The following is a 27,638-nucleotide window of genomic DNA, read 5'->3' on the forward strand; positions in this document are numbered from 1 at the left end:
CTGTCATTCACAGAACTCTTCAAAAAATATTTGTATTGCTTAGCAGAATATTCCTGCGTCCGAAAGAGACTGTTTTCAAAAAGGTAGTCTTGTGCTTCAGTAGACCTGTTGATATTGGTCGACAGTGGGGTGCTAGACCTCCCACAAAGCTTAAATAAAGTAAATATTGATGGAGAAATCAGACACACAAAAATTAGGCTTCTGTCTAAGTATTTGTGGTTAGAAAAATAAGGGTGCCAGACCTGAAAGCTACTGCTGGTCAGAGTAATTGCACTCAGACACTAACTGCATTTTTTAGTGTTAGCTTGCCTGCTATCCACGTTGCATTCCAAGATCAAGTCAAACACTGACCAGGAAAAACAGCAGAGACTGGCAGTTGGTTTAAAAATACATTTTGGTGGTTTGTTTTCTGTGTGGTGTCTTCAGTGTCACCCTTAAGGTAGTCCTTTTTGCCCTGCCCCAACCACTCATGAGATCTGATGGCTGGAGGGGAGAATTATTAAAATATATATTAAAATATATATTTCTGAATAATCAATATCTTTGAGATGTCTGAATATAGCTACCCTTTATTTTTGTAGTGCTTTTTTTTTTCCATGTCCATAGTAGGCTGTTTTCAGATCTTAAATGACCATGCAACCAAGCTGTTTTGAAAATTTAGTTTCAAACTGTTGCTGTGCATCTTCATTCAAGTGAAAAAGTTGGTGGTTCCCTTCTTACCAAGCAACCCTTTTTTCTCTTTGTCCTCAGCTGGTCATAAGTTTTGCAGAAAAATGGGAATTTAGAATGTTTTTGTTCTTTTTTTCACAGCAGGTCCTCCCATTGATCCTAGGGGATAACCTGTTCTAAAGGAAGTAAGTACATCAAAAAACGTGTAAAATAATGTGCAACTATGTAGGTGATCTTCATGACCACGGTTCAAATAACCTCTGCTTTTGGGAAACCCAGTAAATCTGGTAGTAGTAAGATAGTAGACTGATATGAGTGTCTAAATGAGATTCTACAGGCTCTAAGGACAACTTCATTATTTTTTTTTTTTCTTTCAAGAATTTGAAGGCTGTCTTGATTTCTAGGAGCTGTAAATGCTCAAGTACAATGAACTTCAAGTAACCAAGGCCATGTATCAGTATTTGCTTTGCACCTGCCCAAAAACCTTTCTTAAAGTTTCTTAAAACTTTCTTGAAGTTTCTTAAACTTCATCTTTATAATGAGATTTGATTTTTTTGTGAGATCTTTTGTGATCGTTGCCGTGTTTAAAAGGCGGTTGGAATTTTCTTCTTGAAAACACTACAATAGGGGGATATATATACTTAAAGCCTGAAGAAATAGGTACGTGTAGCAACTCCAGAAAGAGATCAGTCTCTCTTCTGGTCTTGAAGGGTGCTCTGACTTTTCCTAGAAATCCTTCAAACAGTTATGTCTTAGGACTTTCTCTTATAATAAATTAGTTCTGGGAATGTTGCGATTGACCCCAAGTTCTGCATGCCTCCTGACATTCTAAGCGCAGTTTTCTAAGCTCCCAGTCCCTGTGAAGATCACATCTAATAAGCAATGGAGTGATAAAACTTTTCTTAACTGAAAGTCAAAAATTCCATGCAATATTTCTCCTTCTAAGAAAAACAGCTATTTTCTATTCTCGTGGAGACGCTCAGGTTGGAAAGGACCTTAGGAGTTCTCCAGGAGCTTCCTGCTCTAGAAGGTATGCGCCTGCAACCTTCTTCTCAGATAAAGCAACTAAGATATTCTTTGTTATTTTTCTACTCAGTTTATGAAGACTATATTTAATAGTTTTAAGACACACCTTATGTGGATTTCTGGGACACTTGAGTACCTTAGGTTCATACAAGCTATATTTTAAATGTATGGTTGAGTGATCTTTAGTTGCTCTCCCCAGATGAGTAGGTGTCTGAAACTTCATAAACGCAAAAAAAGTTACCCAAATCTGTAAAGTTCTTTGCATCCCGAAAAATGTTGTGGCTTTTGTGGAACTGGGCATTTTGAGGTCTGTTTTTCACTGAAGGCCTCAGTTGCGATTTGTGAAGTATTCTTAAGACTGCTAGCCAAATGGAAGCACAGATACAACATTGTCTGTATAAGTTATTCGGCGACTGTGCCTATAGAGGTGCAGCTGTGAACCTATAATTTTCAGGCAAGTGCTTTCTTAGCAGGCCACAACCATTCTTCTTTTGCATATGATTAAATTACCATCTTGGCTTAGCCTTAACTATCCAACCATCACACCATGTGGTGGTTGAAGTTATGCAAAAGTTGCTTTGTATCATAAGTGAAGGCCATGCTACTTCTAAATTGCCTTTTTTATTATTTTGGGGGTCTTTGGATGAAGAGCCAGTGCAGTGACAGGCCTCTGTCTTCTTCACACCAGTCCTTTTTGGGTTTTGTCTGTGAAATCCTGTGTTTCTGTGTGGTTGGCTTCACAAAGCTACTGGGTTGAGACACCCCCCGCCATTTGCTTAGAGGCAGGCGTAGCAGGAGTGCTGTTAGAAAGACCTCTCCTGTAACCTGCCAAAAGAGCACCTTCCTGCAAAGTGAGATGGGAACATCAATTCTCTCAGCCTGGCCTCTCCCATTACCCAGGTCTGCTCTTGCTGGATAAACCCTTTAATTGCTAGACAGCTACATAATGGTGATGAGCCCCATCCCCATCACAACCCTGTTTTTCAGCTAAAGAAGTTCCCCCAGCCCCAAAACTTATTTTCCATATCCAAAGAGAAGTTTAGTTGTCCAAGCCCAGGAATAAGTTCCTGAAATGCACGTGTTTTCATCTGCAGCCTCCAGTGGGCTTTTAAGTTGAGATCGCTCATGGATTTCAGAGCATCCCTCCTTCTGTAATTTCCTGTCAGCTGGATATTTAATTGGAATGCCATTTTTAAATTTTGTTCTCCTCATGTGAAGTAAGTTTATCTTCTCCCTTGCTGAACTGTGCTCAAAACACGTGTCATGACAAGGCTGAGCCCCGGCTACAAATCTGGCCATGGATGTTGAAATGGACCAGGGTTTTTAATGTGTTTTGAAGATACGTTGTGCAGAAGAGTATTTAAGATATACTTGAAACTTGGGTAGCAGGTGAAAATAAGTCACTATAGACTGCTATACATATAGATAGCATACACCAAATATATAAAATTGAATGCTCTGAGTGTTTAAATGTATGCATGTTTGAGTGTGATCATATGGTCATATGGTGAATCCTATGATTCAGTTAAGTGCATCCATAATATAGTGGCTTAACATCCATTTAAAAAATGAGTATGTCAGAGAGTTTTCTCTTATTTACTTCTGACAAGTCATTAATAAAGCAAATTGGATAAAAGCCCCGAGGCTGGTAGAACTCTTGCATTTCTAATAAGGAAGCCGACAGTGTTGCCAAATAGCTCCATGCCTTACCTCTAGTGATAGATATAGAATTGTCAGTTATAATTAATTTTGAAAAAGTGTTGGTTTTTTTCAAATGTACCTGCACCTGTAACCATGAGCGCATCCTGATCACTCTTCTACATTGAGCAAAATAGATGTTACTTTCCCGAGATGATACAGTTTTAAAACTGTGTTTATACTGTCACATCTGGGATTGTCAGTTTGAATAGAAGGGTTTCTTTTTCAGAACAGTTTATATTTCAGCCTAAAACTAGCCTGTGTTCTCAATGACATTATCCTAGGCTTATAAATCTTCTTCATCAGCATAATTGATTTTGGTTGTGTTACAGACTTTCCCAGCTGCTTTTTATTAGAGCTGTGTGAACAGGTGATTATTTTTTTTTTTCCCCTCCCTTTGTTTGACATCTGAAGTGGGAAGGCAGAGGAATGGCTGGTCACCACCCCGTATCTCTCCCTGCTTTCCTTCCCCTTGTAGCTAAACAGAGCTCGTGTATAACCTGAAACAAAATGATTGATCTTATCAGTGGGACACCTTCAATAAAATGCATGGAAAGGATGCAAAATCACCAGTGGAGGTGAGGAGCACAGTGGTCTGTTCACTTCAGCCCCTGCCAGCAGGCCAGTGGCTAGTAGAGCACACACCTGGGCAATGGTGGAGGGGCTCCTGCTGGCCTGCCAGGGTAACGGATGAAAGGGCTGCAAATCCAGCAGCTCTCGTCTGCTTCAGTCATGAGCAGAACCTTTGGGAAATACTAAAACCATTTGACTAAACATTTAACAACCCCTTTTTGACCCTTTTGAAATACCTTAGAATCATAGAATTGCCTGGGTTGGAAGGGACCTTTCAGATCATCTAGTCCAACCATCAACCTGACTCTGACAAAAAACATCACTAAACCATATCTCTAACTCAACCACTTCCCTGGGCAGCCTGTTCTAATGCTTGATGACCCTTTCAGTATAAAAATTTTTCCTAAACCTCCCCTGGTGCAACTTGAGGCCCTTTCCTCTTGTCCTGTTGCCTGGTACTTGGGAGAAGAGACTGAGTCCCACCTCGCTACACCCTCTTTTCAGGTAGTTGTAGAGAGAGATGTGATCTCCCCTCAGCCTCCTCTTCTCCAGGATAAACAACCCCAGTTCCCTCAGCCGCGCCTCATAAGACTTGTTCTCCAGACCCCTCACCAGGTTTGTTGTCCTTCTGTGGACCCGCTCCAGCACCTCAATGTCTTTTTTGTGGTGAGGCGCCCAAAACTGGACACAGTACTCAGGGTGGGGCCTCACCAGTGCCGAATACAGGAGGACCATCGCTTCCCTGCTTCTACTCACCACACTGTTCCTGTCATATCTGCTTTGGTGGGAAGTTTGTTCTGCATTCTTAGCGGTTAAATTTGAACTAGCACTACTACCCTTAAGTATACTGTCTTCTGCTACACCCACTTGCAGAGTCAGTTGACTTCACAGCTGCCTGGGCTTTTTTTTTCTTTTTTAAACTCCCATTTGGTACCGTTAAATTTACCTCACGTCCATCTCTTCCTTACAGTAACTGTTGTATTTGCCATATTTCCTCTCTATTGTTTAATTTCAGGGTTTAATTTAATGCAAAAAGTGGTAGAGAACATTAGCTATTTTTGTCTCATGCGAATAATTTAAAATCTTTGCAGTATGTAAATAAGATTGCTCAAAACTACGAATGGTGCTTGCAATAAATAGTAGATTTTATACTTTTTTTTGTAATGCAAGTGTAAATTACCGATGGAGTTAAACCTGACAATTATTGAAGGTGAATATTTTAACTGCAACGTCTACTGAAATGGCTGCACATGTGGAGAAATACACAAAGCCTCAAGTGAAATGCTCGTGTTTGCTTGATTTATTCTCTGCAGCAACCGAACTCTGGTAGTAGGAGGTGTAATTTGCAGCACATTAGCTATTAGCCAGTGTCATTGCTTGAGTGGGTGGTGTGAGTCTCTTGTGCCTGTACAGTGTCGTACCGCGCATGTCTCAGAGCTGGGCGCTTCTCCCCGGTGCTCCAAGATGAATTTTTTTGTGAACGCTGTTCTGTGTTTAAAACCGTGAATCTGCTAGTTTTCAAATGGGTTCTTCTGTCACACAGATAATATCTAGAGTAAATGCCTTCCCTCCCTTCCCCAAATTCTTAATGTTTTGCAAAAGTGAATTGTGGAAGCGTTTGACTTTCCTACCTTTTTTGCTATGCGATCCCCTGAGGATGAAGTATGTAATTTGCGAGATACCCAGCCTGTAACTTAGAGCAAGGAAAATTATGTTAATGTTTCTTTCTTGGGTACCCTATGCGTGTACTTGTGGTGTACGTGTTGGGAAAACAGAGGTTTTCCAAAAGAGTTTCAGCTTGATGCATCTTTTTTTTTTTTTTTGTATGCACAATTTCACTTGGGTTGCTTTTAGTTCACTTTTTTCCCTAGAGGCACCTGTCTCCTGCCACATACCCATCAAGACTAATTGCACCATCTGGAAGACTTTTGTGTAGCTGTTCCTTGTGCGGAATATCTCTTGGGAGCTTAATTCAGAATGTGAATGTGACCCCTGAAGCCATGTCAAGTAGCTGCAGTAGTTTCCAGTGTCTAAAGGATGATGACCGTAGGCTTTATTTGTTTCAAGTCTAATGCGGTTTGCTTTAGCCTGGATATGTTACATGTCAGTAACACAACTTCAGTCACGTTTTGAATGGAATTAGACTTTGACTACTGGTTTGGTAATTCATAGAAAATCCTGTCTGAAATTACATCCAAACCATATGTAACATATAGGCTATATGATTAGGTGTAGAAATGACAGACCTGTTGCTCCTTATTATTACGCTATTTGATTTTTATGTCCTGTTCTTCCCCCCTCCACCCACAGCTGCACTTCCCATTAATCGTTTTCTGCTAAGAATGCAAGGCATCTGTTGCTAGTGCTGTTGCAACCCCCCTGAACAGCACTGAACGCTTGTTTTTGTTATTGCTACGAAAGTGATGGAGTATTTTCAGCATGGGTAATTTTCTGCTTCTGTTCGTCACCTAGTCTGAATCAGGTAGAAGTACTGTAGTGCTTCACTTCTAGTGGTGTCTGTCTAGGCAGGGGCTTATTTAAAGGCCAGTGCTTTATAATCCTGCGGTGAACACCTTCCTGCTCTACTTCTGTAATGTCCTGTCCCTTGGCAAGCTGTAGAGTACAGTAGGGCATGATTGTTAAAAGTATCGCCATAATTTGCAATATTTTGGGTTTTTTGTTTTTTTTTAAAAAGGTGTTATTAATTTCTTATGGGATCCTGCATTTAGTAAGGTACTCTGACTCTAACAGCATACGTATGTGGAAAGAAACAATTTTTTTCCTAAAACCACTTTTCTTTAAAAATGATGGAGTTGTAAATAGTGTTGAAGAAATATAGTTGTATTTAGTTGCGTCATCTGTGTAACTCGTGTGGTCGAGAGTAATGTGGTCAACTGAAGTTCAAGCCAGATAAGTACTTACACCACCACAAACAATTAACGAATTCTGTGTACAGGATGCATACACGCTATATATTATTAATCATATGTATTTTCTGTTTTTTCCTGGGCAGTTTAATGTTCTTTGTGGCTCTGAGTTTGGAAATCTATGGATTTTTTTTTAAGTTTTAATTTAAGTTGTAACTGTCTTGGCTGCATTCTGTAAACTGTATTTTGGAACCTGGTAAGAGAAGTGGGGGATTTTGTGTGCTTGGTGAGAATAAAGGTATGCAAGTTATAAATTTACAGAATGCTGAAGGCAAGCAGCTGTCCCTTCATGCTTAAAATCCCTCACTTACATGTACCTGGTAAACAAAATAAAGGTGCACATTGCAGGCCCACACCACAGCATGTGCTTTTGGGAAGAGATCTGAGCTGTGCAATCTTTCCTGGATTTGAGCGGTTGGGAAGTACTGGGGGACTGATATTAAAAAAAAAAAAAAAAAAAAAAAAAATTCTGCTCTGGGAAGTTATATAATATCTTCCTTTCACTGGTTTTTATGCTGTTTTAGTCAGGATTGTGGTGTTGTGGGCATTGTTTGGTGGGTTTTTTTTGTGGTGGGGTTTTTTTATTATTGTTTTTTAAGCTCTTTGAGGATGGAAGAAGTGAGAGCTGGCGGCTCTGTGGCATGGTTTCTCCTCAAGAAGTTATGTTTGAATCTCACGTGCTAAAATCTGTGCTGAGTCTCTTCCACGAAGATGTTGATTCCTCATGTTCTCTTAATTTTGAGAAACGTTTTAATTGGTTTATTTTAAGATAGCCATCAAGGTAATGTGTTAATTGCTATTTGCATTTTACTGCTCTGTTAAGAGAGACTACCATTTAATTGCATTATTGCAGATTAAGATGGGTGGCTAGTGCTTGCTTTTGGCTAAATTTCGGCTTTGATTGTAATCGTTTGGTACCCACTTGGTTCTTAAAACCTCAACTTTGGTTCAGCTAACCAAACTCTGTTAATGGCTGAGGCCGTGCACACTCGTTCACTCTTTTGAAAATTTAGCAGATGTTGATAACTTCTCTAACACCACAGCTGCCCACGTTGCTGAGAGTTGGGTGTAGTGCCATCAGGCTCGGTACACCCCACCCCTACCTTGTCCTGGGGGGGCCAGCTGGTCTGCAGGGGTGGCAAATGGGATGTGGGCGTGTTAGAAGGGACACAGAACAAAAAGCCATGTTCCTGTTTGGCTCATCGGACCCTACCAGAGCTAGAAATGTTGTGGGTTGTGGTAAAAAGCTGTATTGGCCATACTGGCCTCCTCTTATGTTAATTGTTTGTGGTGTTTATAGGCTGTAGCTACACTGAGTGTGAGCTCAGAGCTTCTCTGGAGGGGGAAGTATCAGCCTGGAAGCAGTGCAGGTGTGAAGGTCAAGCCCAGTAGTTGTCTAGCACCAGAACCTGCTCGTTCTCCTCCTAGACCTTTTTGAGACATGTCGTTTGTGCCGTTTCCCCATCACTGTAGGGAAGGTTGTAAAGACTCAGGAAGTCAAGATTTTTTTTTTGCACAGGACCTTTCACACAGAAGGGTGCTATTTAAATGCTTTCTTTTTTTAATGTTTATGTGTCTGTGTAAATGAAATAGCATACTGAAGATATTCTTGTGTTGTGAAGTGGTGTAAATGTATTGAAAAAAATTCAAATGAAACTTTAAGGTTGCATCTACTGTTCTCTATTCAAACATACTTCCAAGATCAACATCGTAGACTTTCATTCAGATGTTTTAAAGACAGTTCTATTTTGATTTCCTTCAGTTATTAGGGCTAAAATGATACTCTGGAATAAAATGAGTTGAAGTGCTTAGTAATCAATGATGTAGTTCTTCATATGATTTATTTAACAAATATCTAGATGATATCAGAGATGTGGGGTCTTATTTATTGGAAATTCGTTTACAAATTTAGTAGCATCTGGAATATATTATCCTTTCTTCTACCTATTTAGCCTGAACGTAGGAAGTAGAAGGCAGCTTAACAAGGACAGGAGGAATGCAACTGGAGACATTGGAGTCAAAAAGGAAGGCTAAGTTTGCTTTAAAACAAGTTAATTTCTGAGATGGTGTATCTAAGTGGTCATTTAGCATTGCTTTCAACAGGTATGTTTTTGGAGGCAGTTTCCTTCTGACCCCAAATTTAAAGGTGTAGCATTTGAAACAGTTGTTTAAAACAGCCCATGTTACTACTTCAGATATCTCTTATTTCATGTTTTTCATCAGTTCTGCAAAGTCTTTTCCTAATATGCTTAGTCATGTTGTATGTATTGTGCGGTCTGTTCTTAACCTCTCTGATCTAAATAGTCTTCTGTTTATAGTTTTCTGTTTTCTTCCAGCAGATTATAGATTCTGGTTGTACCTTGCCACCTTTCCCTTTCTTCTCTTGAAGTACCAGGCTTCTTTTGGCTTTTTTTTCATACTTCAAACAACAAACTGAAAGCTCTTATGTTCCTGTTACAGTAGATCACATTGAATTATTCTGCAATACTCCTGACGTGAAATGCAGGATATAAGCTGCTCCTTGGAAATAAACAAGATTTAATCAGAAATACCTGCCTACTGCAATAGTAGTATTTAATTGTGTCACGTAAAGGATGACAAAAGATCATGATTAATAATTGCAGCTTATTTCCATGCAAACGTGAATATTAAAGACTTGACGAAATAATGGCAGCCTGATTTCCGAGTCTTTCTTTCCACTTTGGTATGACCAGTGAAAATGGATTGTGAAAACATAGGGTTTTTTTCTTTTCTTTTTGCAGGGGTTTTGTGTACGATAGCCGAAATAATTTACAGATGCGAGGTTTGGTCATACTGCTTATTTCCAAAGCTGCTGGACCCAGCACGGCAGAACTCTCTTTCCAGCACAACATGGTCAGTGGAATTCATTCCAGGTACGTAGTAAGTTTCTTTAGCAAGATGCACCAAGGTACGTTTGATGGGCAACTTCATGGTGGTATCAAAGCATCTTAAGTGGCCTGCTCAGCTGTCAAGGAAAATCAGTACTTTCCTAATCACAAAACTTTGTTCCTCAAGCTTATTATAAGCTTTCCACAGTGAAAACCGTTTCCTACTCTTTGTATAGCTCTTATAATATCCACACCTATATCTTCATTGTGGCTTTTGGACACAACCAAATTAAAAACGTTTGAATCAAGATAGTTATTTGAAAGTTTATGTCAAGAGGCAGTTGGAATAAAAAAAGTAAAGAAGCTAGAAAATATTTTTAATAGAGCATTTTCATTTTGAGTTACTCAAGTGTTACTTGGGTACACCTACTTACTAGAAATTTCAGAGTCAGATTGCCAGTCTTGTGAAATACCAGTTGGTTTCACTGAGCATATAAGTTTTGCTATAGTCCCCTTGAAGGATATTTTCTCATGAAACAGCAGTGTAGAATAAAGTTTTTTACCTCCCACGTGTCACTGCAGAATTACTGAGCCTACCAATAAGGTTCCTCAGGCTCTCACTGAGATAATTCAGCTTCATCAAGTTCCTAAATATTTTTCTACGTATTTAAACTAAATTGCTTAATGCCAGTAACAACAGCGATAAAAATAGTGGTTGCTCTCCTTTGTGTATTTGCCAGTTAACTGTTCCACTGAAGTGAGATTTGGTTGAAAAACGGTAATATATGAAATTTTGAAATCCTTTTGAAAAATTATGAATGTTCCTTGGTTGAGGGAACAGACTCCCGTATTTTCAGTTAATTGTGTTTCTGACCACTGTGCTATATTAAGTGAAAGCACAAAAACTTAGTGGCGTGTTGGTATCCTGATGTGTTCTAGAAGTGCAGGGATAGCATTGTAAAATTGAAAAGACCAAACAAATAAAGACGTTAAAAAATATGTAGTATCTTAAAATAACAGAGAAGGAAAATACGTATGAATGGGTACAGACAGAAATAACAATAAGTAAGAAAAAAACCAAGGCTATAAAAGTGGCTTTGTTATGGAGGGCTGTGTTGTCCCTTTAGCTGTTTAATTCCATTCTTGTTTTGTTTTGTCCTTAATGTCCCCTTAGGGTTGTAAAATTTTTATATTTATATGCAAATGATGTTGTATGAAAGCATCATTCTAGTTAGTTAATTATGGCACAGGAGGTATTTTAGTTTGTTTTGTAAATGATTAAAAAAGTTTACCTTAAGTATGCCTCATGAAAGGAGAGAAAAAGCATTATTTTTTGATAACTAAGTTCTTGAGTATGATGATTCTGACCATGGAGGTAACGTTTGAGCGTTTAAAGCTGCCGTTGGGAAGGTGACTAGTGGAAGTATTCATTAAGGAGCAAATAAGACCTTGAATTAATAATGAGCCAGTTGGTGTAAATGGACATCATTGGAACTATGCCAGTTCAACCAGCTGAAAATCTAGCCTAATAATCTAAGTTTGAGCAAGTCAATAGCCATTATAATATCTAGTTCAGAGTTACAAAGATACTCAAAAAATGAAGCAGTTTTGAATACACCCATACAGGTTCACTTAAGGTTGATTACCGTCTGCAAAAGTGATAACTATAGAGTTGTTAATTTAAATGGATTTTCAATGACACTTTAAATCTGTAGCGTGGTGTAAATGCGAGGAGAATGCCGATGCGTTGTTTCATTTTGTAATGTGATTGTGGCCAGTTCTTGCCCTTAGCTGAAGTCACTGTGGGCTTTGCCTTTGCCTTTGGACTCCTTTATTTTCCAAATACTTTTCCAAACACACTCTTAAATGTGAGTCTAATTTCTGGTTTGGATTTCTCCATTGTATAAAGCTAAGAGAACAGACAGCTTGTAAAATTGTGAACTTAAAGGGCTTTTGTGATTGTTTTATGTATTACAAATAGCGTCTTACAAACTGCTTTCTCCTGAATAAGAACAAAAGGACATTGTTTTCCAATAGTACATTTTTGTCTGCTGTCTTGGTTACGGTGTAATTATATGTGGTGTGTATATTAGACGAACGTATCAAAGGCAAAGTATATCCCTGAGTGATACGAAGTGAAGAAGTATGCTTAATCCTTTATTGTTCATATATGTCTCCAGCTTTGGAAAGTATTTTTTGGAAATAGATTCTTACAGATTTTAAGCTCAGCTGTAAACTATACAGCGCTCTTTGTTGCCATGCCATATAATTACTTCATCTTTATATATAATATTTTGCTGGAAATATTATTCCTGGCACTGTAATGAGCATCTTCATTGCCTGATACGTGCTGTGAACGTTACATTGTGGACTATTAGCTGGGATATGGCTCACTTGATTTTAGGGTACTTAGTAGTGATTAATTAATTGCATTCCTGAAATTTGAGCATGAGCTAAGTTGTTCCAGTACTTGTCAGCGATTGCACCAGCCCAATCTTTCTTTTCCCACTGTTTGTGTTGGAACCAGTTCTTGTGCTCTCTTTAAATATTCAGTCCCACAGTTGGATAGCTACGTTACATCAGTCTGCTATATCTGGTACTACAGTAAACGTACAATCTGTGACCAGGAAGATGTAACAGTACAATAATTATTTAACTTAGAAAACCACAAAAAAAGCATGGTGGACTTTTTTCATCCTGGAGTCTGTCATGTTCTGCATAACCTCTCCTCCCTATTTCATATTCTTGAATCACAATATAAGCAAGCAATACAATAACTATAACTAAAACAGAAAGACACTGAGAGCTGAATTTGGAATAGCCAAAAACTTTTTTATCCTGTTCTCCTAATCTCTAGATATGTCAGTTCATGGGACAATTGACCTAAACTTATAAAAATAGATTAGCTAGCTGCTTAGCTGGCATCTGTTTTTTACTGGTACACAATGGAACAAAAATGATGCCTGCTACCAGAGAGCAATCTTCTCCAGAATAATGAGGATTACAATTTAGGTCGTTACAGGAACAGGGCTAGTGTAGTTATATGGTGCTGTCTCTGGCCGGCGTTGCCTCCAGCTTTAGCACTTCATAATTTGCGGGAGACGTGATCTGCGCGCATTAAGCTGGGGCTGTGGGGTTCATTGTATGCAAGGATATCATAGTAGCTGCTGGTTGCCTTATGAGCCATGCTGAAGATAAGGGTGGAAGTGTTATAGAAGTCCGCTTGGCATGCTTTACTCTGTACAGCCGCCTCCCTATCATGTTGCCAGCAACCTGACTTTATTCCTATTGGTGGGGAGAAGAACCTGGCTTTACTTCCAGCTCAGCACCAGTGATCCCAAAAGAGGATGAAGAGGAGAAACAGCAGCATGATAAACAGCTCTATTTCAGCTGTTGGACGCATTTCCTAAAGTTGAAACATTCTGCTGGTCTCTTAGCTTTTATGAAAATATTTCCTTGGCTACAGAAGCATTGCAAATGTAATGATGAAGTGCAGTGCTCGCTACAGAATATGCAAGCAGTATCATGTAAGGGTTGATGTCATTGCCTGTACTCAAGCAAAGCGTGCATCCCGGATTCCCTTGAAACTCTTTCCTACTCCTGTGCCGAAGAGAAAGTAGGACTCACATTTGGATTTAGGCAGAATCTGAATAATGATAATTTATCATGCTAATAGTATCAGAGAACACCTTAGACATGACACAGGAGCCTAGAGCTTTGTAAGAGCTTTGAGATCCATTTCCTAACTGGTGATTACACTACAGTCTGACACTCCTCTCTGTTGCCTTCTTTCAGAGCAAAACTCACTTGAATGGTTGAGTATGCAGTTTGCTGTTCTTTTACTTTGCTGCTGGAAGTGAGGCTTTTAATTGAAACTCCAGGGTCACATGTTTCTGAACACTTACAGCTTTATGCTTCGTAATCGGAGCTAGATTCTTACAGTCGAAGATGGCAAGACTGGCTTGGGTCCTCTCACTAAATACCCAAAGAGGTGTCTTTTTCTGTTCGTGTATGGCACTGCCAGACACTACTGGCTGGGGACTGAGGAATCTCCTTGGCTTTATATTGAGTAATGAATTCCTCACCTAGCTTCTCTATTGTAGCTTAAAATACAAGTGACACCAAAGAACGAACTTAGGCCGTCTCTTCAGGCCTCAGTATCCTTCGCTCTAATACAGTAAGTTATTTTCTTCTCTCTCTCATGTTTTGCATCTTTTTTCTTTTTTTTTTTTTTTTTTTGCCATTAGTGCCAGTTTCAAAAATACCCTCTAGCACTGACATCCATTGAGTCAGCTCTGCAGATTTCCTTGGATGCTTGTCAAAGGTTTTAAAAAAAAAAAAAAAAAAAAAAATATCCTTTTTTCAGTCAAATCTGCCTGTACGTTCACACTGGTGAATTCTGTGGTCATTGACAAGCAGACCTTTCTATTCTACCAGACTCAGCCGGTGTGTGTCTACGCCTGTGTAGAGTGAAATATAGAAAGTACTATTTCAGATCTGTACTAAAACTTGGTAAATACAGCAAACAGATTGCTGGATTGGTAGTATCAATACTGGCCTCTGTCCCTGCCTCTTCTCCCTCAGAATGATGCAGTGGTCTTTAAAGCTCCAGGAATTCATCTCTTGCAAGATGAATCTGCTTTCCTACAAGATGAAGGTATTCACTGGATAAACTTGTCTCTGAATCAGAATTCTTCCTGCTGCTTGGAAGAGTGGTGGTAATACTGTAGTGACAGTGATCATGAACATACACTTCTTAGTGTTTTAGTAATGATTTTGAAACCAGCATGGATTCTGCTTCCAACAAAAGCCCAAGTTAAGTGGAAGTTAGCAGCAGATGCCAAATCCTTGTTGTTGTGGTGATGGGTCTTTTGCTCATCAGGTTCCAGTAGTAATTCTTACTAAGTGCCCTGCGTACCCTTTTTTGGAGACAGACACACGTGAAATCAGACTGTGTGAACTGTGTGCTCTTTGTCATTGCAGCATTACCAACATCATCTTGTTCTCACCTTCTCTAAATGAATGTTGATTTGCAACTTAAAGGTCTTCAAGAAATACTGGAGCTTAACAGAGGGTTCATTCACCCATTGGTTGCTTTTCCTCTGGAAGTTTCTTTGATTGCAAAGAAGTCAGGAGAGGGTAGGTGTCATTCTAAGGACAGAAGACATACTGCTCTGTCCCTTTGCAGTTCTATCTAGCTTACTCCCAGCTTTTCTTTGGAGATAGGAAAACAAAGCTTTGCCTTAACTTAATTTTCTTCCCCTGGATTCCAAAGAAAGAGCTTTACGCCATCTTCAGAGAAGGTTAAACCTTCCATTACCTTCCATTCAGGGTAAACCAGATGCTGCTCATAGTACATCTAGGTTCACAGGATAATTCAAATAGGAAGGAATCTCAGGAGGTCTGTAGACCAGCCTCCTGCTCAAAGCAGAGTCAGCAATGAGGTCATGAAGGTCAAGTGTTTCAAGAACATGGTCATCTTCACAAGGTGATAATCAAAATGTGTTTTAAACAGATGTGTGAACTTTCTGTCCCCTGCCTTTAGCCTCATGCTCTGTGTTTAACACTGTAGTTGGTGTGCATGCATGAATATGTAGCTCACAAGAAACCAGACTGATGTTGGCATAATCTAGCCTGTTTGGTGTCCTTAAGATCATTTCAGAGCTGAAATATCCAAAGGGCTTTCCATCATAAGATTTTCAAAATCAGTAGCATGGGCTGTGTCAAGGCCTACTATGAGAACACAAGCATAAAGTCTTCTCTGTCTTAGGGATATGCCACCAAAAATTGCTGTGTATTAGTGGGGACACTAGAAATATCTTCCATTTCTCATAGGTGACAGCTCGCCATCTGCAACTCTCTCTGTTCTTTCTCCAAAACCCATGCCATGGCAGGCGTAACAGAGGTGATGCTGTGCTTGTTAGAGCAGTCTTTAATTACTGTATGCATGAAAGGCAATCAGGCTGCCTCCAGGGAATTTAAGCTACGTGAATGATGATCATTGGACAACTTCAGTCTGTAAAGGTAGATATGGACTAGTATAGTCAAAAGTGTAGAGGTTATATGCTTGTTATAGTATGCTTTTGAAACTTGCAGTCTGCACAAATTTACACAAATGGGCATTGGTTTGTTGACTACTGCTGTATGTGTCCTGGACTACTTTTGAACTGGGATTTAATGGTTGAGAGGGATCTGAAATGGCAATACTCTGCTTTGTGTATTTATTGTAGTAGCGGACGAGGTGTGGGCACAACTTCTCTGGAAGTTGAGAAAATGTAAAATGTGTTCAACTTTGAGTGATAAACAGAATAAATACTCCACGAGGATGTGTACCTTGGGCTCTGCGTTCCCTGAGAGCTCCAGTTATTGGCAAGTAGCTTCTGTCCTTTCTGTGTGAATGCAGCCAAACAGCTGAGAGACGATAATGCTCTTCTTGACTCAGAAGACTGTCACATCTCCAATTGGAGTAGGTGACTACAGTAGCAAAGGGCTGCCTTCTGGTTCAGGATCAGGTAAATGCTACTCTGGCAAAGGGGGTCTTGCGCTGTGTAAGCTGTACCTTCGCTTGCTCAGCTCACCAGTAGAGTTTTGCCAGCAAGTTGTTTCTACTGTAGACAAGCTTCAAGATGTTTGTAATTTTTAGTAATTGTTTAAATGGTTTCCAACTGAAATGTGTCTCCACATAAATCTATATTTGATTAATTAATAGTCCGACGCAAAGAAATCAGATAGTCTCCCTTTAAAAGGAAGAAAGGAAAATGCAAATCCACTTATTACAAAGCCTCTTGGCTCGTAAGCCATGTCAAACATGAGGAAATTTTGTTGAAGGTGAGATTAATTGTATGGTTCCAGTGAAAGCAACACTTAGAGGTTGTCTTGCTACTATATTTTATAAAACTTCTTTTTACCTTGCGTAGTGTACGTTTATCTGTGGACAAATTCTCTTTGAGACTTACATTCTGTTTGTTTGTAAAAGGCAACACTCAGGTGAAATAAAGTCAAAGAATAACCATACAAATGGTGATTTTGGTACCTAGAAAAATATAAAGAGCGTGAGTGTGTGACTTTTTACCTCATCTTCAGACCTTGCCCTTCTTTCACTCTCTGAACTGTGTGGTGTATTAACTTGGGAGATTGGATTTGGTTGTTTCTTCCCTTCTTATTTTGAAGTAAATAAATGATGCCTAACATATAACTTCCATACTTGTAAGAAGTTGGGTTTTTTTTTTCCATTACTACTTGTCTGAGTTTACTAGTAATGGAAAACTAAATTATATTTACTCTGAGCTGGTGTGACGCAGAGGGAGTGGCTGCGAACCGGAGTGTGTGAGACTTCATGCTGCATTGCACCTATCGCCATCAATGGTGTAAATCATGATAGAATGTGTTTAAACAAAATAAAAAGCAAGAAATGAGAAAAATGTAGTAAGATGAATAGTGTATGTAGGAACTCAAAAGAAGGCAGAGGTTTTTTCTTTTGTCTGGTGTAAGTATTCAAACTGGGAGTTTTAGTGCAGAATAGGTGTTGCACTTTAAATTCACACTGGCTTATTGCACACAAGCCCTGGGTCTCAGCTGCAGATATTGCAGAGATTAATCTTATTAATGGAACTGCTAATTGGTGTTTGACTTCTAATTATAGTAACAATAGGCCATAACAATCAATCCTCACCTTTACTGGGGCACATTAGGACTCTTTATCATAAAAATGATTTCCTTTGGGACTTACTGTTCTTATTCCTATCTTCTGGAAGGCTGGCTTTCAGCGAAGGTGCAGTATCCCAACTAGCATGTACTTTGGAAGCTTAGCTAATTAACTGGTAGAGAAAATGCATGGTCCTAAAATATTCAATGTCTAAGTACATTAAGAAGTACAATGCTCTTGATAAATTATTTGTTTGAAAGATAATGGGAAAAGTGTGCCAAAACATGAGCCGTGGTGTCTTACACATTTCTTAAAGATTATAAAATTTTCTTTCCCAGTCCTTGGTAGCTTTCCCAGAGCTTTTAGTGAGAGGAAATCTAAGCGATTATTCTAAATTATTCTATTTAGTTTTTGCTCTCCAGGATAAATCCTGTGAGATTCTTCATCTCATTTACAAGACGAGTCTCGGGAGACAAAAAGCACATACAACTTGATTACATATTCCTATTGATCATCTTCCTCCCACAACAATAAAAATCAACTCCAAATACAAATCTAACAATATTACTAATTCATTACAACCAGTACTTTTCTTCATTAACTTTTTATTGTTTTCAGCATACACAGCATGTGCAAATACAGCAATTATGCGTTGAATAAGAAAAGGTCCTCTCCTTACGCTGTAGAATAAATCAAAAGGCACTGCATTAAAGCTAATCAAAGACTCCGCAGAGATATGGACTCAAATCTTGTTCAAAATAAGTCTGTTTAGCACTACATAGCTGAGCAAGGTAAACTCAGAATTTACATTACAAGGGGGTTTTGTTTTGTTTTTTAAAAAGGAAGTAATTTTCAGTATCATAGAAAGCACAGTAGGGATGGCTTACCTTGGAGAAACCATAATGCTGCCTGCTGTCTGTCTGTCCAGCCCACCCTTTTCCTGGAGCTTCCTCCTCCCACCGCTTGTGAAGCGAGTACTGGACTGCCACAACGTGCAGCACGGCATACAAAACCAGAGCAGCACTGATGAAAATTCTGCCGTGGGTCAGGAGCGGCTGTGGGAGCAGCAAAGTCCTGCCTTCACCCTAGTGGGAACTTCTCAAAGGAAGGCCAGGTGACCTGTGGGTAACAAGACCTACCACAGCCTTCCTGGGGCATGACATCTCCGTGTACCAGAGCAATTTTGCCAGAGCTGTTCTTTGGCGGTCTGCTGTAAAAATCTTTCCCTTGCAACAAATCTCTGCTTGAGAACTTTCACATTTTCTTAAAAAAAAAAAAAAAATAGTATTCGTGAAGAGAAATTTCCAAGCATCACCTAAGCGCAATCTAGTGCTGTGATGAAATCACACAACAGCTCTGGGGACTGCTTATCCCTCAGAACTATGATGTCAATATGACCAATTGCTTCACAGCAAGTTCTTAAGTAAGTGTATCTATGTAATTTATTTGTCCTACAGTCCCAAAATACCTCCCATGCTTTCCCATCTGCTGAAGTACCAGCTGTCCTCTTCCCAGGCACAACCTATTAACTTCTCCCTTGACAAATTTTAAAATGCAATTATGCTGTTTCAGTACAAATTTCTGTAATACTTGGGAAATTGTAGCAATATGAAGTTAAGTATTACAAGGCTTGCTGTACCTATTAATTTATTTTCTTAATATGATTCAGTCAGTACTCTGATATAATGCAACTGAAGATACAAACTTTTTCATCTGCTGGGATGGAGCTTAGGAGAAGCTCTTCGTTATACTCCACAAGTGTATGTATATACTAATCTTTGGCATATTTGGATACGTATGGGGAATATGTTGTTTCTGTGGTGGTAACGGATTGTTTTGGGGTTGAGTATAAATAAGAGTGGGTCTGACTGCTAACGAACAATTCCCTCCTAGCTCAGAAATTGTCCTTTTTTGCCTAGAGTTCATGAGACTTTATACAGACCATACAACATCCATTCTCTTCCACCTGAAATAATGGCATGTTCTGGACCCCGATCACATTATACATTAAGTAAACGAATATCACTTCACTGGTACCAGTGAATATTACTTCACTGGTATCTGGCCTTTAACTTTCAGTAGATTTTCATGTGGAATTTGACAGCTCTGAGATGCTTCTAAAGCAAACAGTACTAAATAAATAAAAAACCCCACCATATTATTGCAGGTGGTGGAGACAGGGTATAGTGTTGCTGGACAGAGAAGCCCGGTTATTTGTCATATATTCCAGCATAAAGGTGGGCGTGTGAGTACATACATCGAGCAGGTAGATAAGGAAAATACAAGGAAAGAGGAAGAAGTTGCCACTTATTGTAGTGCTCTAGCCAGGATTGTTCAAGATAATAAGAAATTTTCTTTGGCATGAAAAACAGGGACAGGCAAGGGAACATTGCCTAAAAAACACTTTTATTATTGTTTTGTTGGCCTGTTTTCTTTTTGAAGGTGGGGAAAAAGGGTTCTAAGTTGAATCCTGGTAAAGAATGTCAAATCATCTCCTTATAACAGAAACTGAATTTTCTTTAAGGGATGACAGCTGGATTGGGAGAAACAAATTTTTGGACTGATTCTCTTTTAAGTAGACATCGTGAAATAAAAGTGCATGCTGACATCTTCATGTAGCAGATCTTCATCTTCACGAGCAAAGTGTGTTTTCATTTGATGCAGTAGTGGAAGAGAAATCACTGAGGAACAATAGCAAGAATTAACCTGATGGAAATGACTCATTAATAAAAATTAATCGTCTTTGCAGAAACATTTTCAATGGGCATGAGATGGTTTTTCAGTAGATTGGAATGGAGAATATTAGTCCGTGTTATGTAGCACCTTGGCTATTGGAATAAGGGGAAAGTTAAATTGTTACTGAAGTTAAAAGGTTTTAGATATGGATGAATTGCAAGACTAGCAAGTCCAGATTTGGAGGTAATGGTTGCATTCTGACTTTAAATTGCTAGAAATATGTATGATGATAGTGATCAGTGATTTGAGAAGAGGAATAATGAGTTAGAGAATTAGGGGTAAAGATTTCAAGAATATGAATGCAACGTGGTGTTCTAACCATGTTGCATTTGAGAAGGTGCTTAGGTAGTCAAAATAGAAACCAGAAAGGTGATTTTTTTTTTTTTTTTTTTTCCTAGTGTTTGCAGCGATTGAAATTTTCTGATCAGCACTGACAGCGTGATTGTGAAGCATGTTCAGTGCACGTGATGTTTTGGGAGCTTGATTCCCCAACTCTTGAAGTCCATTAAAGTATTTGTAGTTGTAGTTTTTAATTTTTCCAAAGACTTGGCCAAATTTGTGGAATTTTTTGTGGAGAGAGCAGGTACAGCCAAATAAATTATATGTCTAATATTTCCTGAAAGAGAAGAAATGTAAGAAAGTTTCAGATACTGTAAAACACTTCTGATTTCTTTCTCATAATACTATGTTTCATGAAAACAGTTTTCTATGGAAAGCTTACTTCAGTCTTTTATAGATGAAATTTCATTCTGGCTTCTGATATCCATGCAACAAAACCAGTACAAAAAGTTCAGCTAAATTCATGTGCTGTTCCAGTCAACAAATTGAATTTTAGCAGAACTACAGTAGTGGTTGCAATCGATAACTGATCCTATTTTGTGGACTCAGGTAGGAACTCTGCAGAAAGTAAGTTTGTTCTTGAAGGTGGTTTATTAGCATATTGCTGTCTCTCCACCATCACTCACTTGGGGTTAATGTTGCTTGAATTGGTTGATGTCATTTTATCCCTTATTAAAATGTATAGATTGAGTCATTCTGGGATGAAAGGACCAAAAAAAATGAAAGCGTGAGATTTTCAAATACCTTGTAGAACTGATGTAAATAAGGTTAAAATAGATGAAAATGATGCCAATGGTGTAATAGTAGGTAGGGTTTTTTTTCATCAAAAGGCACGTTTTCTCAATATCACACGATACTCCATTTGCATAAAATATATACTAATAATAACGATAAAACTTTGCAGACGTCAACAGCACCAAATGCTTGTTACTATGCTGATATGGTCCCAGAAGCAGCAGTCGTTGCCTTGCTCCAAAAGGTTTATTATCCTTTCCCTGCTGGCAATTCTGTCAACACACCTGGTGTAAGGGGCAAGGTCTCCGAGAAGTCTGCCGTCTCCCTTTAGCTATTAGTCTCATTCCTTGTACTTGTCAGGCAATATCCATCTGCTGCATACTTCTGCTTTGCGAAAAGCAAAATCATTCCTATAATAAACCATTTTAATATATGGTATTAATGTCCCTATCCAATTCTGAACACTGAAAGTTCAGGAGGGGAAAGGAGAGCAGGTGTGTTAACTATACTTTTAATTGCTGACTAACATAAATGCAGTTACAGCTGTTAGGAATAAGGCAGGTTTCCTTGGTAGTATGGGGTATCTGTGGTTGTGCAAGCAGTATATGTTTTTGAGGTTTTTTTCCTCTATGAGTTGGATATTTATTGATATTTTGGAATATACAGTATGTTTTATATAAGCATGATAAATATATATATATATTTGTATACATAAAATAAACCCACTACCCTATCTGGTGCACTTTATTCTGGTGATTCACATTGTATTTTTTAATGCCTTTTTCCTGTGCAGTTAGACATATGAACAATCTTTTCTCGTAACAGGACTGCTCATTTATCAGGTGTTCATTCTTCACTGCATAAAAAAGGTTACCTTCTTTTCTCTCGCATAAAAAGGTTCTGTGTATTTCAAGTGTCATTAGTAGCAGAGCTTTAATGTCAAGGTTACTGCACCTTAACTTTCAGCTACATTGAATACAATTATAGACAAACTCTTCAGAGATATTTCAGAGAAACACTTGGAGTGATAAGTCATGCTGGCGGTCTCTGCATAGTTGACAGTCCACAGTAATGGGAATTTCTGTTATGTTGGTTCAAACCGTCTCCCATAGTCATTGCAAATAAAATGATAGCCATGCTTCAAAGTCTTGGAGGGCTGAGAAACAACTAATATAAGGTAAGAGAAAGTATGGCCATAAAATTAATTGTTAGTAGCCTGTTTCTTCTATTTACCTGCAAGTGAGACCTTTTATTTCCCTTCCTATCCTTGCAGTTGGTTTCAGTGCAAGTATTTAAATATTTAATATTTAAATTAAACACAGAATAGTCAAAACGATTTTTAAACCGTGATGTGAAATGTGTTACGGAATAGATGCATGAGATATAATTGGAGGATACTTATTGTTGAGGGCATATAGAGCAAGTCTGGGTAATCCTGGATGGGTGGGTGTCCTGCGTGGTGTCTGCTTGTTCCATAAGCAGTCTGGCTGACACACGCTGCTGTCATAAGGGAATGAATCTTGGTCATTTCCGTAACAAAATATGTGATTTTTCTCCATCGTCGTGTTCCTTTTGATTTCTGCTTTGGTGACAACGCTGTCATCCAATCCACAAATTAATCCTTTAGTTCATACCTCATCTTTTGAGTTTTTTCATCAACATGCCTTATTCAGTTCTGCGTCTTACTGTCTTCCTTTGCATTGTATATCCTACCATCCCATTTTTCCAAGGCCGTGCTACAGCAGCTGTTGCCAAAGCTTTTGATCACCTCCTGTCTTGCCCTTTTTAGACTCCTGTTTACAATAGCTGCAACTTGCTCACTTCAGTAAGCCGAAAAGACCACCTTTATGCTAGCTCCATTTTAAACTCTTCTTTTGGCTTGCTCTTCTTCCACCCTAACCAGGTTCAAATGTCTCATTTTCACCTTCCTTTTTTAAACATGTAGTACTGCTGTTTTAAGGAAACAGTGGTGGTTCTGTTGTTTCTAGAACCTCTGGTAGTTGCGCAGAGGTGGGCTTGCTCAGATACATTGCGCAGGTTTCGTATTTGTTTCATGTTTGCTGGTGTCTGCCTGCAAAAGTGCCACCTTGTTGGGATAAGTAGTTTTTGTCAGTAATAAAATGAAGTGTACAAATGGCAGGTAGTAGAACGAACTTGATGCAAAATATTGTCGTTGATAGAAAACTGTTTGCTCTATGTAGTTATCAGAGTACCTGTTCAGTTGTCATAGACTTGCATTGCCTGGAATTAGTGGAATTCTTAATTTTGTAAGCTTTTTTTTTTTTAAAGACCCTATTAAATATGCTTTTTATCTTTCAAACAGTTGCACAACACAGATAAGATTTGTTGGCTAGTTTAACTAGAAAAATATCTAGGTGGGATTCCCAAGCTGGAGATGTGCTGGTAACACTGCTCCGTGTTCTTTGGCCACTGACTAAGCATTAACCGAGGCTGCAGGAAGTCCGGGCTTGACTTCCTCAAGTATTTGAAAGGATGCAAATACCCAGTACTCCTCTGAATTTTCAGAATTCTCTTCATACAGGGATGTAGGATGCCAAGGTCAGGAGTGCCCAAATATGTAATGTTGTTTCCCTCCCAGTAAGTTTGTGAAGCAGGAACTGGAGTCCAGGTGTCCCACCTTTCTCTTCTGTAATCTCCTGGAGACTGACTGACTTTTTTTTCACTCTCTTGCCATCTGGCTGAATGAATAATTCAGCATTTTGTGTAACGGCAGAGTAGCTCAGCAGGAGCGGTCGGGGAAGGAGGTGTAAGGACACCCTGGTCTCGTGAGCCGGCTGGTTGCCTGATGCAAGACCCAGATTTCCAAGTGATGCTCTGCATGCTTCAAAAGAGGAGCTTGGACTGAAAAGCCAGTTTTCTGCATCGTGTTGTCAGGTGGCACGTCCAGTGCTCAAGTCCTTCCCCTCTCTCGCAGTCTTTTTGACTTCCAAATGCTGACCGTTGCTTGGAGTTTGGGGGACACTGGCATGTTTTTAAGCAATAAACGTATGCTTGCTTGTGCTGACAAATACTCACATTTGCCCCATTACATCTCTTCACCCACGTACCTCCTATAAACACAGAAAGGCAGGAAAATAAATGTCTCCAACAGGCATTTTCTAGCTGGAAGTCAACATATGCAGCTGGGTAGAAAGGTACTTTAAATCATGTCTTATAGGTGTTTTCTCAGAGATGGCACCCTGGTTATTTGAGAAAACTCTTTTTCCAACCTGCTGTGAAGGATGAGTTGCCTTTTGGACACTTAAATATTTCCGTGCTGTTAAAGCAGCAAATTGAAAAGCAGATGAGAAAGTTCAAAGCCAAGGCTGAAAGTTCAGTTTCAACTTCCAGTTTTATGACTTTTGTCACTTTGTGTCACAGCCTAACTGTTGTTTTCACTTAGTGTTATTAATGAAATAATATAGAGTTTGCTCATTTAAAATAGGCTATCTTTCTTCATGGCAAATGACAGTGAATTTCATTCTTTTTAGTATCCTGTGTTAGATAATAGTTGAGAGAATAATAGATTCCAGGGACCTTTGATCCACCATTACTGTAAAATAAAAATACAACTTAATTTTTTTTTTCCTCTGACCATAATGATTTTAACCTTGTGTACTAATTTGAATGAGCTTGTGGGGGCAGAGTCTTAAATGAGACACAAATGAAGGAAAAATTGCTAATGCTGCCACTGTATATCTAATGAGCACTGTGTAATAAACCATAACCTCTTCAACATTTCTGTGGAAAATGGTGTGATTATTTTGGATGGCTGGCCCTTTGTGTATGGCTCATTACCATCTGGCATAATGTGTATTGATATAGCCTGTAATTGTCAACTCTTATTTGACATGCTGCCTTTATTAAATGTGACTTGCATGGCTAGAACCCCCTAATGGTTATATGGAAAACTGTAATTAAAGAAAATATGTATACTTAGGTAAAATACACACCCTTATATACATAAAATAATTCTGTAGATGGTCACTGTTTTTCTTTATCTCCTGTTTTTTGTGGGAATACTTGTATGTATTCCCAGGTTAGTACAGCGCCAAATACATTGCGTTACCAATGTAGATACCTAAATGTGTAGACAGACGTGAATCCTGAATGTAGGTTGTTTCCTCTTGCAAAACTTGCTTAAAATGAATTTTGAAATGTTTATGCTCTACGTGATGTAAGATAGAATTAAATTCATTGTAGCTGTGATTTCCAGCCTGCTGGTGGCTTTGGATGCTCTGCGCTGGGAATGGGAGCTGATGGTAATGGGCAAAAGTGGCTGTGGGTTTGATATGTCTCCCGAATAAGGTGACTGAAATAAATGCATTTGCAAATCCCAGTGCTGAAAGCATCTATACCTCCTTAAAAGAAAACGGGCTGCTGGCCAATAGTAAGTTTTCAGATACAGGGACCGACATTAACTGCTGCCAAATCTAAGTTCTTTTGTTTATTTTCTGAAAAGTTTCCTTCCCTTGGCTTTATGGTTCATGAATACATGAATAACGAAGAGACATCATTTTGACAGTCAGATTGGCTGGCAATATAAAACAGGCCACGGGATTTCCCCAACTTTAATCAGGTCTAATACTTCTGCTTAAATAGGATTTCATCAGATATTGCCTTCAGTTGTGCCATTGTTGGAGAATGCATCGTTACTCTTCATAATAGATTTTGGCAAGTGCCTTCACCTTAGTCCTCTCTGGATTTGCTTAGGTTCAAGCTACTGGATTTTATTTTATCTTTGCTTGATAATCTCACTGTTTTCTTATCTTGATTTTTATTTTTTTCCTGTAGTGTAGATACTTAAACCTTCTTTAAATGGCTGTGACTGAGTCAATCTACAGATTCAATATCAGCCTTCTCTGTATATTAAACAGGTTTAGTTTCTCAATTTGTATGTTTTATTTTACTCTGATTGCTAGTGTGACCCTTTTCTAAACTTTTTCCTGCTTTGCCAAATTCTTCCTGAATGAAGTTTACCAGTAATTATTTTTACTGGCGTCAGAAACCCAGGGTTGACAGAACACACTACTGGTATTCTTCCTTTAAATCATCAGTGGATCCTGTTAGCTTTTTTGACGACAGTTGTATCCTGTACTTTAACTAATTATTTGGGATGATCTGTTCCTTCACCCTCCTTCCGCCCTTTTCCAAACCTTCAGTGTTTTCTTCCTGAAAGAGTCCCTAATCCTGTGCGTATATGGTCTGCTTTCTGTAATCCTAGCTGAGATCTTTTGACTGATCTTTTTTTGCAATGCATACTTTTACTTAAGTAAAGCATATTGAACCAGCTCAGTTGACTCTGTATTGAGGATGATTCATCCTCTTTGCTGCTTATCAGCTGTGTCATTCCTTTTCTGTTGCCTTCCCTCCTGAGTGCAAGTTCTCTGGACCAACTGACTATAAAATCTTAAGCACCACTGCTGTTCACGAGCATTATTATTCACTACTGAGCTAGAAGATATTAATATCTGGTTGTGTAAATATATTGCTTAAAAACATAACAGGCTTTCTAAAATCCTTTGCCTTTGTGGTGTTATGTTACTGCTCACCCTTAACCTAATGGACCGATGCAGTTCTTAAAATTCTTTTTGGCTTTGAGGGTTTTCTAGTATGTCCTTTTTAAATTGCCTTTGCCCAGCTTCCTGTCCATCTCTGCATTTTCTCGTTCGTTCCTTTATCAGTTTTCTTCCTTGCCTAGTTTCTCTGATTTGCATTTTTTGCTATCAGTTTTCCCATTTGTTTGAGCTAGAGAGGGAAGGAATTATAGCTGATTCGGTTGTCTAAGCCATGCTTTTTTGTCTTTTTGTTTTGCTTTTAATCAACTTAGTCTTTTTAGCAGGTGAATTGTGGCTATTCTTGAATAGTTTCCAAAAAGTATTCACATTTTTCTGATTAATTTATCCAACTGATTCCAGCTTATTGCTTATCTATAATATTGTATCGCTTATCTATAATAAATTTTGCTTATCTATAATATTATATGCTTCTGAATATTATACGTCATATTTATAAAGAATGTTTGTATAGTGCTATGGTTTTGATTATATTGTGTTCATATAACACTTGTACCTAAATTTTTAGTTCTGATATGAACTTTTTGTAACAAATTAAAATTTGCTAGAGAATTCAAGTTGCATGCTACATTTCTTGAGGTAGGAAATTTCTTTTTAGAAATTCAAGATAGTGACATTATATTGCTGATATGCATTATTTGGAGTATTCAGTATTCTCATGTAATATCAGCATCGTTATTTACAAAATGAGAGAAGTAACTCTTTAAAGAAGTAAACATCTTAGCTCTTGCTATGATTTGATGTAGTATTTGATAAGGTCTACATAGCTGTTAATATAATCTATAGTGAACATCAAATAGAATTTAAACTTGTATTTATTTGTTAGAAGTTTAAGTCTTTATAATTGCGTTATAAAAAGACAATA

At 38.5% G+C, this 27,638-nt stretch overlaps 1 protein-coding gene across 4 annotated transcripts in view; it reads left to right on the forward strand.

The window, feature by feature from the left end:
• Positions 1–27,638, forward strand: part of PDSS2 (decaprenyl diphosphate synthase subunit 2) — a 121,942-nt gene that overhangs the window by 40,417 nt on the left and 53,887 nt on the right. For 3 of the 4 annotated variants that reach the window (XM_074581006.1, XM_074581005.1, XM_074581007.1), the window contains exon 2: positions 9,656–9,787. The exons of the other annotated variant lie outside the window; for it this stretch is intronic. In XM_074581006.1, coding sequence (XP_074437107.1) covers positions 9,656–9,787 — 132 coding nt within the window. The remainder of the gene's footprint in view (positions 1–9,655; positions 9,788–27,638) is intronic. 4 annotated transcript variants of the gene reach the window in all.

This window comes from Larus michahellis, chromosome 3, assembly GCF_964199755.1.
Source record: "Larus michahellis chromosome 3, bLarMic1.1, whole genome shotgun sequence".
Taxonomy (NCBI): domain Eukaryota; kingdom Metazoa; phylum Chordata; class Aves; order Charadriiformes; family Laridae; genus Larus; species Larus michahellis.